Source organism: Pundamilia nyererei, unplaced genomic scaffold (assembly GCF_000239375.1).
Source record: "Pundamilia nyererei isolate P.nyererei 1_Seehausen unplaced genomic scaffold, PunNye1.0 scaffold00117, whole genome shotgun sequence".
Classification (NCBI taxonomy): Eukaryota; Metazoa; Chordata; class Actinopteri; order Cichliformes; family Cichlidae; genus Pundamilia; species Pundamilia nyererei.
Genome location: NW_005187518.1, coordinates 264,140 through 278,046, shown reverse-complemented (window position 1 = coordinate 278,046; position 13,907 = coordinate 264,140). Strand labels below are relative to the sequence as shown.

General features: G+C 44.3%; 1 protein-coding gene across 2 annotated transcripts in view; it reads left to right on the top strand.

Annotated features, from left to right (window-relative positions):
• LOC102198818 (syntaxin-1A-like) overlaps positions 1-13,907 on the top strand; it is an 82,191-nt gene that overhangs the window by 44,595 nt on the left and 23,689 nt on the right. For both annotated transcript variants that reach the window (XM_005742085.2, XM_013913140.1), the window contains exon 4: positions 12,220-12,294. In XM_005742085.2, coding sequence (XP_005742142.1) covers positions 12,220-12,294 — 75 coding nt within the window. The remainder of the gene's footprint in view (positions 1-12,219; positions 12,295-13,907) is intronic.

The following is a 13,907-nucleotide window of genomic DNA, read 5'->3' as shown; positions in this document are numbered from 1 at the left end:
ATTCCTCAATTATGTCACTGTGACATTCTGAGGGGGACAAACTGTGGGTCATCAACTAGCTTAGGATATTGCAAAAATAGAAAAAAAAATAGCTTTTTATACTGCAAGTGATGCAGGGATTTTAATTTTTTTTTCTCTCTGCACCATAAAAACATTTTTTAAAATTCTGTATATTAAATAAAACTGTGTGTGTGTATGTGTGTGAGTTTCTCCTTGTGTTTTTTTTTTTTTTTTTTTTTTTTTGTCTTTTTAAATTAATTCATTATTTTTGCGAGTGGGAGTGGAGATCTGCAGCGTTTACACATGGGAGAAACGGTTTGTTTATTTAACCAATTTAATCATATGTGTGTCTTAGTGTGTGTTGTAACAGTGTGTTGTAAATGACTATATACTTTAATACCTAGACTGAAATTGGGAAGAGTTAACAGAGCACGCCTGTCTGATCTGTTTTGTTTCTGCTTTGCCTCAATAATTAGTAAAATAACCAACAACATCATGGGACGCTTAAAGGAACTATTCGAAGGAAAGATGGTTACTGTGATTTTTAACAAAACCTGAAAAATTATAAAAGCAGATGAATGAAGTGGGAACCCAGATCCAAGGGAAACCTAATAGATCTGGGTGGGAAATTACACAGATGGCTAAAAGGCAAAGACGAGAAGTAAAAAATGCACAAAAAGTTGTTACCAAATTAAACAGGATGTTACTATAACACAGACATAAAAAAGAGATGCATAAACAAACAACGGCAGATAAAGATGATGAAACACAGGGTACTAGATGTACAAACGACAAAATGTGAAACAAAAAACTGCAACAAAACTTAAAATCATAAGACTGCTCTGCGGTGAATAAATTGATTATAGCTCGAGGAACCAGAGTAACGTGAGTGTAAATCCTGCAAAAAGCTAATTTTATTACCCTTCAAAACAAATTCATTCCTGTGTTTCCTGCGTGTATTTGATATGTGATCACACTGTTCTTCTCCGAGCTTCTACATTTCTCCGTGCCTTGTAGCGTCTCTCTTGCTCTCCTTCCCTCTGTCACTTTGAAACAATCTGAAGCTGGCGAGAGGACTGACTGCAGACATTGCCATAGCAACACAGTCTTAATGATGGCAACAAGCATGACCTGAAGATTTCATTTGAGAGCGTCTGGAAGAGGGATGGAGTGTGATGCCACAGCTCAATTGACTCCTCAGTTTTGCCCTCTAATTTGCTTCCCTCTCTCCTCTCCCTCTGCTTATTCATCAGCTCCTGTACTCCTCCTTTTTTCACACAGTCAGTAATGAGGCTGAATAGACACTTGATTCAGCAGCTTGGCCTCCTCTGTTTGGTAACCACAAGCGGGAAATCTAATCTAACTCCTTAGCGCACGCACAGGATGCACACACACAAACACATCACACGCAGCCTCAAACAAAGCTCAGTTTTTATGGTATTTTCTCTGTAATACTGGTAGCTGACCTCATCGAACAGGTGACCGGAGGTTGCTATGGTTACACAGAACCGAGAGACACGCTTGTTAATAACCTCACACCCCTCTGAGTTTCTGAAGTAGTGCAAACACATGAATAAGTGGGCACAACGATGAACCTTAACTGCAGTAGGGGGGGGATCCACAAATTAAAAGGCTCTTCATTTTATTGAAGATAAATGGGTATAATAACAAATTTCTTGCAATCTGTGATGTTTAACCGGAGGTGGCGGTAACGTTGGCGGAGGACCACCTTGCCGCTAGAGCAGGGGAGCCTGGGGACGGCGGCCGGAGGCCGAGTAAACAGGCCCCAGTGCCGACCCCGAGGCGCCGGGTGCCTGCGCCAGGGCAGGCAGAGCGAGCGCCGGCGCTGAGCCCCACTAACCCCTTTGCTACGTTTGTGCCGTCCCGGGGAGCCGAGTCGAGCAGTACCGCCCCTGAGCCACGGAGAGCAGCACAGCCGCCGGGGCAGGAGTGCTGGAAGTGCGGGCAACTGGGACACCTGAGGAGGGACTGTCCACTTATAGAAGTGGGGCAGGTGTTCCGCGTTGCCGGTGCCCCAGCGCCCTCTCCCGGTCCAGGAGGGACATACAGCATTCCGGTAAGGACTCGAGGGGGTATACGCCATGCGTTGGTGGACACGGGCTGCACGCAGACCCTCGTGCACCAAGGCTTGGTTCGCCCCGGGGCATTGTTGGAGGCAGAATGGGTGGAGGTGAAGTGTGTTCATGGTGATGTGCACAGGTATCCCATAGTGCCGCTGCTATTAAAGTATAAGGGCCATACGCATAGAATAACGGCTGCGGATAGCCCGCGCCTGTCGCACCCCCTGATTCTGGGCACAAATTGAAGGACCCGCCGAGGAGCCGGCGGGTCTTTCACGGGAGGCTCCGCCGGTTCCGGAAGTGTCCCCCATGGGTGATTTCCCACTGGAGCAGTCTCGTGACGACACCCTAAGCTCAGCCTTTGATCAGGTGATGGCAATTGATGGTCACGTGGTGCGCCCTGAAGCCGTACAGACCTACCCGCACTTCGTCTTATTAAAAGACAGATTATATCGAGTGAGTCGTGACACTCAGACGGAGGAAACGCACGCCCAGTTGTTGGTGCCGCAGGGCCGCCGGGAAACGGTTTTCCAGGCGGCTCACTATAACCCCATGGCAGGGCATATGGGCTACGGAAAAACTCTGGAGAGCATAACGGCCCGTTTCTATTGGCCGGGCATCTGAGCGGATGTGCGCCGCTGGTGCGCATCCTGCCCGGACTGCCAACTTGTTAACCAGCCGGCCATACCAAAAGCGCCTTTGCGCCCACTCCCCCTCATAGAGGTCCCGTTTGAGCGCATTGGCATGGACCTCATCGGGCCGTTTCACCGGAGTGCACGCGGCTACCGCTTTGTGTTAGTCCTGGTGGATTATGCAACGCGGTACCCGGAAGCAGTCCCGCTGCGCACCATCTCTGCAAAGAGTGTGGCGCAGGCACTGTTTCAGGTCATCTCCCGAGTCGGAATCCCGAAAGAGATACTGACTGACCAGGGCACGTCGTTTATGTCTCGTACACTGCGGGAACTGTACGAATTACTGGGCATTAAATCTATCCGGACCAGCGTCTACCACCCTCAGACGGACGGGCTGGTGGAGCGGCTGAATAAGACTTTGAAGTCCATAATTCGTAAGTTCATTAACGAGGATGAACACAATTGAGATCACTGGCTAGACCCTCTGTTATTCGCAGTGCGGGAGGTGCCCCAGGCCTCCACGGGATTTTCTCCCTTTGAACTGCTGTTTGGCAGAATGCCACGTGGGGTGCTCGACCTGATTAAAGAAAGCTGGGAGGACGGTCCGAGCCCCGCTAAGAATGAGATTCAGTACGTGTTGGACCTGAGAGCGAAACTCCACACTTTGGGGAGGTTGTCACGGGAGAATTTGCTCCAGGCTCAGCAGCGTCAGCAACGCCTGTATGACAGAGGGGCTAGACTTAGGCAATTTTCACCGGGAGACAAAGTGCTTGTATTACTCCCTTCTTCCAGCTCGAAGTTGCTCGCCAAGTGGCAAGGACCCTTTGTGGTCACACGGCGAGTCGGGGACGTTGACTATGAGGTCGCTCGGTCGGACAGGGGAGGGGCCACGCAGATTTATCACCTCAATTTCCTTAAAGCGTGGAGAGAGGCTGAAACTGCTTCTCTGGTAAGCCTGGTTAAGGAGAGAGATGAGTTGGGGCCGGAGGTGCCAGATTCCATCATCCCTGCCTCCTTCCCTTGTGATGACCATCTCACACAGGCCCAGAGAGCGGACGTTGTCGCGTTACAACAGCGTTTTGCTGACGTGTTCTCCCCCCTGCCCGGCCGGACGTCTCTCATTGAGCACCATTTTGTAACGCAGCCTGGCGTGACGGTGCGTTCACGGCCCTACAGGCTTCCTGAGCATAAACGGCAAATCGTGCAGAGGGAATTGGCTGAAATGCTGAGGATGGGAGTGATAGAAGAGTCGCACAGCGCGTGGTGTAGCCCCATCGTTCTCGTAGTGAAGAAGGATGGGTCGATCCGGTTCTGTGTCGACTATCGCAGGGTGAACGAAGTATCACGCTTTGATGCCTATCCTATGCCCCGGGTCGACGAGCTCCTGGACCGGCTGGGCACGGCCCGCTTTTTCACGACGCTGGATTTAACCAAGGGCTATTGGCAGATTCCCTTGTCTGCCGAGTCCAGGGAGAAAACGGCCTTCTCCACTCCGTACGGTTTGTACCACTTCGTTACGCTTCCGTTCGGCTTGTTCGGGGCCCCTGCCACTTTCCAATGCCTCATGGACCGGGTGCTGCGTCCGCACGCTGCGTATGCTGCTGCCTACCTGGATGACGTGATCATCCACAGCGACACCTGGGCGGAGCATGTGCGGCGGGTGGCCGCGGTCCTGGAGTCCCTGAGGGGGGCGGGGCTCACGGCCAACCCGAAGAAGTTGGCCGTGGTGGTATCTGGGGTACCACCTGGGGGGCGGGCAGGTGCGTCCACAGGTGGAGAAGACGGCGGCTATCGCATCCTGCCCGCGCCCCAGGACGAAAAAGGAGGTGAGACGGTTCTTGGGGCTGGCAGGTTACTATCGCCGTTTTGTGCCGGGGTTTGCGCAGCTGACCAGCCCCCTGACCGATCTCACTCGAAAGGGTGCCCCAGATCTGGTCCAGTGGACGGGGCCGTGCCAGGCGGCGTTTGTGCAGGTGAAAAAGGCTCTCTGTGGGGAGCCGCTGCTTCACACACCTAACTTTTCCCTCCCTTTTGTTCTGCAGACCGACGCCTCGAACAGAGGGCTGGGAGCCGTTTTGTCCCAGCGGGTGAGGGGGGCTGACCGTCCCGTCCTTTACATCAGCCGGAAGCTGGCGGAGCGCGAAAGGCGGTACAGTACCGTGGAGAAGGAGTGCTTGGCTATCCAGTGGGCGGTCGACTCCCTTCGCTGTTACCTCCTGGGGCGCTCATTCACCCTCTGTTCGGACCACGCCCCGCTGCAGTGGCTCCACCGCATGAAGGATGCCAACGCCCGGATCACCCGGTGGTATCTGGCTTTACAGCCCTTTCAGTTCAAGGTGGTCCATAGGCTGGGGGCGCAGATGGCGGTGGCCAATTTCCTCTCTCGCTCGCGGGGGGGGGGGGAGTAGGTTTGGCCGGATGGTTCCCCGGCCTCAGTCGGGCGGTGGGGTGTGTGGCGGAGGCGTGGCCCCGGGCGCGGTTGCAGGGGAGGAGTGGGGCAGTGGGCTCAACGGGCGGTGCGGGTGAAGCCGGTAAGAACAGCTGATGGCGATTGTGGACGGATGATGGTTTCCCTCCCCTGTGTTATAGTGAGACGGAGAGGAGGAAAAAGAGACACACATCAGCGGGGATCGACGGCTGTCAGTCTGTGCGACAAAATATCAGCTGTGAAGTGTCAATAAATGTGGAACTTGGCAATACAGACCTGCGTGTGTGTGTGCTTGTGCCTGGTATATTCCACACTGTCATACAACCAAAATTTACAGGTTGACATTTTTGCTGGTGCCCACTGGAAAGAATACAGAGTTAACGATCTGATGCATTCCCTTACTTTTGCCATCCCAGAAGCTATGTCCATATTTTCTTCTGCTTTTTCATCTGCTTGTTAATCAAAGCTTTGCACTGTCCTCCCATTGACCACATCATCCAACATACTGTGTGCGTCCTTTGCATCTGCTCTTTTTCCTGCTCCTGGTCTTTATACAGACAGTCTGTTTTTGCTGGTTTGTGAAATGCGTCCACAAATTTACATATATATTTTATTTCTCCCTGAGTTTGTCTTATCACAAACTCTGCAGAAGTAGTTGTGTGTGGCTTAATTAGCAAGAGAAACACACACCAAGGAGAAGAAGGCATCATTTTCTATTCAGTCCTACACAACTGTTCTGTTCTGAGTTTGAGATTTGCTGTTTGTCTGCATAAATAGCCAGCCTGGTGGCTCGGTGGTTAGCACTGTTGCTAAGGTCCTGAGTTCAATTCCACCATCAGGCCGGGGTCTTTCTGTGTGGAGTTTGCATGGGTGCTCTGGCTTCCTCCCGCCGTCCAAAGACATGCAGTTAGTGGGGATAGGTTAATTGGTTAATCCAAATTGGACATAGGTGTGCATGCGGGAGTGAATGTGAGCGAGAATGGTTGTCTGTCCCTGTGTGTTAGCCCTGCGACAGACTGGCAACCTGTCTCTCGCCCTATGACAGCTGGGATAGGCTCCAGCGCCCCCCACAACCCTGAAAAGGATAAGTGGAAGCGAATGGATGGATGGTCTGCATAAATATGACATCAGCAGATTTTATTACTAGTTCTAAAACTCATAGAACCCAATTAAACAATGAATTTACAATATTATACTTTTTTACATATGAATGATGAAAGTTTTTTTTTTAATTAAGCCCTCAAACAGAGACGATTGAAGTAAAAACGATTCTATCACTATCACGCGCTTGAAAAGGTGCGACTTTTGAAGGCAGACATTCTCTGGTTTGTTGTTCCCTTTTTCAAACGTGAATAAATCCCCTGTGAATGGTTAGCGGGTTTGCAGGCAATTCAGTGTCTTCCATGCAAACTACAAGCGACTGCAGCAATCTGCTAGTGGCCAAAGCAATCGCAGAGAGATTTTAGGCTCAGTGTTCCATGTATCTCCTTGCAAACAGTTTTACCTAGTGACTACCAGCAACCTCAACCAAACACTCACAAACATCACATCACAACCTGTTACTCGGGCCTACAGGTTTATTTCAAGTTGTAATCATTTATGAATGAGCACAATGTTTTTATTTCAAGAACAATCAAAATCCCAACACATTTTAGAAAGTAAGAGGAATTCATGCTAATCAGTCATGAATGCTAATCAGACTGGAAAATGTTACAAATCTGTCTCTAAAGACTTTAGATTTCACCCATCCACAGTCAGACAGATTGAAGTTCAAGACTCCAAAATGACGAAAGACCTTCGCACATTGATTAATGTTCATGAGTCAACGATCAAAAGAAACTGGTGTGTATGTGAAGACTGCAAGAAGCTCATCTTGCAGTTTGCTTAAGATCGCAGGAAGAATCCATAAAGTTGTTTGAACAATGTTTTATGAACCGATGAAATTAATATGAAACTTTATGTTTGGAGAAAAGGAACAAAGACCGCACTCCAGCATGAAAACTGCTATTGTCATAGTATTATCATGGTTTGGGTTTATTTTGCCACAACTGTGCAAGAATAGCTGCCCATGATTGATGGAGCAAGACATTTTGAAATATTATAGCTATTCTAAGGATGATGTCTGTGAACTGAATCTTACCAGCAGGCTTTGCAGCAAGACAGTAACCCTCAGCACATCTGTTGTATTACCAAAGAAAAATTACAATGGTGTTTTAGAACAACCAAGTCAAAGTCCTGACCTTAAGCCAGCAGAAATGTTGTTAAATGTCCTGAAGTGAGCAGTTCATGTGTGGAAACCAACCATCTCAAAGATGAATGTGTTCTGATCATATTTCTGACCATTCTGATCAGAATGGGTTAAAATTCTTCCACATTGATGTGCAGGACTGATGAGCAGCTACTGCGGCACAAGTTGGCTGCACCAGATACTGAAGCAGAGTTTCTCATGCCTTTTCTTCCTCACATATCTGTGAGAATCTATGTAAAGTCTGTTTTGGTTTCGTTTGTTTGTTTTTTTATTTACACAAATATTCACAACATATAGCTGTTGTCAATAGTGAGACTTGCTATATTGACATTTAAAATGGCCTGATATCATGTATCGGTGATCTGTTCAGTCCTACACAACTGAAACTAGTCAGCCTTATGAAGAAGTGTGCACATGTCCACATGCATACATAGCACATACACTGTTATTTTGCCTTGAAGCTCTCAGCCCACCACCTTAGTGTTTGACCCTGACAAACTCAGTATTTGCTGTTGCCACTGGCAGCAAAATTAATTGCAAGCGATATGGGCTTATTCAAACACATACCAAGGATCTAGTTCCCAATTGCTCATTTCCTGAGTGGAGTAGCTATTTCTTGGTACTCTAACTTGTGCTTTTTTTTTCTTTTCTTAAAAACATTGGTAGGTTATTATTTATTGTAGCTGGAGAGTGTTGATATGGTAGACTTACATTAATTCTGTGTTTTTTCCCACCTTTAATTTCTTTTATGAAATAGAGACTTACAAATGTAAATGAAGGGACAGAATACATGATCTCACTTTATATGCATAGTCCTCTTAAAAGAACAATTTTAAACCCCCTTTTTTTCTTCCACATCTACTTTTTGTAAACTCAAGAGAGTGAGTCTTTCCATTATGAGTTTTTTTTGTTTTGTTTTTTTTATCTGGAAAATGATCCTGTGCTCACGGTTCTATTCCCAAGGTTCTCGTTCTACATCTTTCAGTTGCTATTAATTGGATTTTTGCCCAGTGTTTGTGCATCACATTTCAAAAAGACGCTTGAATATATCCTAAATTTTTTTTGTTTCATTTCGTTTACTGAAACAGGTATTTTCTGGCATTTCTTAAACACAATCTCCTGCAAGGATGTGCGTCTGGATCAGTGATACACATCATGAAAAGGCTTTTCAGGCTTGAGCTTTAAGGAAGTCTTTGGTGATACAATAAATTTATTGTTGGCTTTTCTTTTCTTTTTTTAAATTTATTGGTAAAAAAAAAGAAAGATTCAGATTTATTCTTGATGTGTTTGAAGCTAGACTTTAGGGTGATCAGTGTGTTTGCTGTCCGTGTAATGAAAATGTTCCACTTTGCTGTTTAAAAACACATAAAACAAAAATGCTGTATGTGAAATGACACCTATCAGCCAGCACTCTGTGTCCACAGCTTTGTCTCACTGAGCTGTACGTACCACAGGCTGATGTCTGCTGATATGGAAATGCATCTGTTAAGCAGATTAAAGTCTTGTAGTGCTTTGCTGATCAGTCTATAAATGGTTTACCATCTTTTGCATTATCGCATCAGTGAGGGTTTGTTTGAATGAGCTCCTGATTAGGATTTAGATGAAATGGTATGAATGGTATTATTCAGTGTCACTAAAATCCAAATATAACATTCTCCTTTCAGAGTTCAGTTTGCCATCCACGTGGGCTTTTCTGACTGTCCGTAATCATTAAAATGATATCCCAGACTGCCATGAGGAGCATTCATATAATATGGATCTGTATTGTAGCTTCAGAGGAAGAGATGATGATGATTTCACATTTCTCAGTTTCTTTCCCATCAGAGATATGTGCAAATATTATATTTCAGTAATTGAACATGTAGCAGTGATTGAAGTATTCCTCGTACTGTGTAATCAAATTATCCACTGAGGCTGTGTCTCTAATTGGGTTCAGATGTTTAGCACGAATTTTAGTTTAGTGGGGCTAAAACTGGCCGTTATTTATCGTTGTGATTTATTCAGCTTTTAAAAGGAGGGAACTACGCAGAAACAAACTCATTAGAAAGAACTACTGCAGGCGGTTTGGTTTGATTGAATAGGTTGACCGGAATAACTTTTTAGAAGAATCTTTTATGCATGCTGGCCTCCTACAGCTTGTTAACATATGGAGATTTGGTTCTTTTATGGCATTAAGATGATAAATGAGTTTCTCACCCCCTTGCAATGTGCTAAAAATGGCAGTTAATGCTCCAGGGTAGAGTGTGTGTGTGTGTGTGTGTGTGTGTGTGTGTGTGTGTGTGTGTGTGTGTGTGTGTGTGTGTGATAGAGAGAGGGAATATGTGTGAAAGCTTTTCCATTTTCTCTGACTTTTTTTTTTCTCCCCTCCGTAGTGAAAATTGAAGCAATGGGTAGCACTTTACTTTAACCCTTAAACAGCATTTTTAAGCTAACACTAATTTGCATTAGGGCAGTTGTAAGAAGATTTAAGTGGAATTTGCAACAGCTCCTGTGGATACCTGTAAGTGGTTGCACCTGTGTAAACACAATAAAGCTTGGATGTGTACCAAACTTATGGAAATGGCAGTTTTCATTGTCACATTTCATCCTGCTACACTTCAAAAACTAAGAAATACAAAGAAATACAAAATACCAAGATGCTGTTGACTTGGCCTCCAAACTGTCAAGTTCTCAGACCTATTGAGCGTTTTAGGGAAGGTTAATAGAACAAGTAGCATCAGCAGAGATCCTGCACAACAACTTGCGGGACTCAAATGATTTGTATTTCCAGATGAAACCAGAGGTGTTCTGTCCATGCCCTGATGGGTCAGGTTGTTTTTGGCATCACAGAGGCGGCAATTTAAAAAAAAAATCTCCAAAGAACATTGGGCAACAATTCCTACACAGTGATGTGACAAACTCACAATTATCACAGATCTTGATTGGAGTTCTTATCTGGTTTAGGAGGGAAGTGCTTTTTCACACAGGGTCAAGTAAGATCGAAGAGCTTTTTTGTTCTTTAATAAATGAAATAATGCTTTCAAAGCTGCACTTTGTATTTATTCAGGTTATGTTTTCCTAAATTTTAGCATCTGTTTGATGATCTGACACATTTAAGTGTGATAAATATGCATAAAACTAAGAAGCCAGAAAGGAAGCGAATACTTTTTCACAGCACTGTAAATGTTATTATCTCCCTGCTACTTCCTCCACTGCCGTCGTTGTCATAAAGCAAATGATTAACAACGTACTTTCTAATATGAGGCCATGCAATTATTTCACTGTAACAACGAAATAGCATGCCCTAAATAAATTGAGGTTAATTGAGGTTGTGTTGGTGATGAATGCACATGGAAAAAATTATGAAAATGCACTTCTGCACATTTATAAGAAAATGTAGATCCATATATGAAAAAATATGAATTCTCTTCAGTGTAAATGGATGTATTCAGCCTTTAAACAGGCAATGGTTAATGCTTCAGTGGCCCTTTTACATGGAAAAAGCCACAAATTTGACTGCTACAGAAAATAAATGTATTTCCAGTGCCTTTTTCACATTTGTGATAACCTGAACATGGAAAGCACTCGAGTGGGCCCTTCACTGCTGCTGACTTTTGAAGGTTTCACTGAAGAGAAAAACTTCCTTTGTGCTCACAAAATAAAGTGTTAAACATGCCCATGGATGGCTGGATAGAGGGGTGAAGGCATCATTCTTTTTTTCTTTATGCTCTCCACTTAGTGCTGACCTTCCCTTTCTGTGAATCCTCATGAGTGCCCTGTTCCAAGACCCTCACTCTCTTCAGCAAATGATGCCATCTTTGGTCCCTCTTGTAAACATTTGAATGTAAAAATGTGTCTGATTATCATACACTTAGGCTACTGTTGCAGGTTCAGAAAATTTAGAGTAGCACAGTAAAGACAGTAGGTTATGCCTGTTGCCAAGGCAATCTAATGACTAGCCAGCATTGGGAAGGTGTGACAAGAGAAATTTTACCTTTTTCCCTGTTTCCTATAACATATTATACTGATTTGACCTGAAACTAGCAAATGTTTCAAGTCTTCATCGTTGATCAAAGCTACACCAGTTGTTCCAGTTCTAGTACCCGCTGTTTTCTCCATTTGAACATTTTCTGCGTATTAAACGATCAGTACAAACTGCCGGCAGAGATTTTAAATGTATTAGTAACTCCATCATCTATATCAAATTTATACTAAAATATACTAAATTCATCTTGTTGTAGGCCAGATTTTTCATCCATCGTGATTTGACTTATTGCTACGATCACATCTTTGTCCTCACCAGGGGTCAAAGTAGGAAACTTTGTAGGACCAGGTAAGATTATTACTTACTTTGGCACACAAACTAATGCCTTGATTTTTCTTCATGGCAGTGCTCTGTAGGAAAAAGAAAAAAGAAACGGTACCTATTGCAGTTAACATGTGCAAGCCCCTTAGGGTCTCCACCACTATTTGTGTGGCCATTCTTTAGCTTGTAGTGGTCCTGCCACTCTTTGGCTCTGCACTGGCTCCACACTCATTGATCTGTATCTTTGTGTCTCTATAATATAAATGTGAATATTTAACAGTGTAAACCTGGAAAGAAGACGAAAGACTGCAAGAGAAAAGGGAGGATGTAGTTACTCCCTATAGAAAAGAAGCATTAAGAAGGATGAATTGTGCTGCTGTGGACTGAAAGTGATGAATGTTTGTCTCTGTTGGGAGCGACACTTCCTGTGTGTCAGTATGGAGTCGGTGCCTGTGAAATCGTATTTCCCAGTGGTTTATGTGCTTGGCTGAGTTAGTATGTAATCCACTAACACATCCTCTCCTTTTTGTCTCCTCTCCTCTCAGAAACTAAAGCTGAACTTGAGGATCTTATGGCAGACATCAAGAAGTTGGCCAACAAAGTACGCTCCAAGTTAAAGAGTGGGTATACTTTCTTTCTATTTTCGCCTGCCAGAGCCGCTACTATTATTTTCTATGCTGCTTCAACTTTTTTGCATTTGTTTAATTTATTTAAATGTGCCTTGTTCTGAGAATTAGTGACCAGTTGGTTCCCAAAACTCTGATTGGCATCCAAAAATTATTGCACTTTTGAGTATGACAGGATTTTTATGTAATAAATGCTTAAAATTGTTTTATTGTCTACAAGAATGTGAGGAATTTTCTAATAACTGTGAATGAAACTACCAGGAGTAAAATGTTTAATTTCTATCTCTTTTTTTAAAGCAAAAAGTCTGAAATATTTTAAGGTTGCAGTTTCTCAGATGTGAGAATTTGCAGCTTTTCCTTGACTTACATCACTGTAAACTGAAAAATGAAGGCTTTGGACTGCCAACATGGGACTATAGAGATTCTGACAAGCATTTTCAATGTGTTAGCAAACTGAATATCTTAAATTCATACATTACAGAGACCAATTAACTGGTTAATGACCATGTAAAATAATTTTCTTGCGCTGTTTATTATATGTGTGCACAGTGGTTTATCTCGTGGTCCTGGTACTTTCTTAGGATCGGCGAGATGGTAACAAGTGAGACATAATGAGACAGTGAACTGTATAGCATTTGGCAGCTGACAGACGACTTGGTTTACACTCATAGATTCAGTAAAGAAATGGTATACTCTGTATTAAAGGAAGATAAATATATACTTCGGTGCACAGAACTAGAAGATGATTGCCTTATCCTTCATCTGGCATGCCTACAGCCTGGAGACACAAAGATAAGCATACATATATGTATCGGGAGGCACACGCTTGACAAAGTGCTGTCAGGCAGACCAGGCCTTGCATCACAGTCCACTGTGTCACTCCAGTTCACGTCATTTGATGCCACAGGATACCTTTGTGTTGCTGCTTTCTGTGTGTTTCACTGAGTGACTTCAGAGTGCACCCTATGATAGATCCTGAAGAGGGAGCAACAGCAGTATAGTAGGAGAAATAATTATTTGAACCCCTTGCTCAGTTTGCTCGCTGGAATTAGCAGTCTCTAATTTTTATGATAGTTTCATTTTATTGGAGAGAGACAGAATATTGACCAAAAACACAGAAAAAACAACACATAAAAGTTAGAAATTGATTTCCATGCTGTTCAGTGAAATAAGTATTTGATAGAGCTGGGCGATAGAACGATATGTATCGCGATATAACTTTTACTCGATAGAGAAATTAAGCTATCGCGATAGACCTCGCCGCTCTTGTCCTCTTTAAAAAAATAAAAAATAAAAAAATAAGGTCAGCCAATCCAAATCAAGTAGCGCAGAGCCGAACCAATCACAGCCGCAGCGTCACGTCGCGTGACTTGTTACGTACAGCACAAGTGCCAAGCCGCACGTGTGTTTGTTTGGGAAGCAGCCAGCGGGTAATGGAGCCAGCGCATAATGGAGGAAATGAGTGTGCCGACTAGAAAAATCAACCGAGCGTGACCGAAGTGAAAACAGATGATGGTTCCAATGCCGGAGAGATTGTCGAACGGAAGAGCCATAGAAGTTCCGTAGTGTGAAGGTATTTCGGCTATTTCAAGTCTGACAAAAAACAG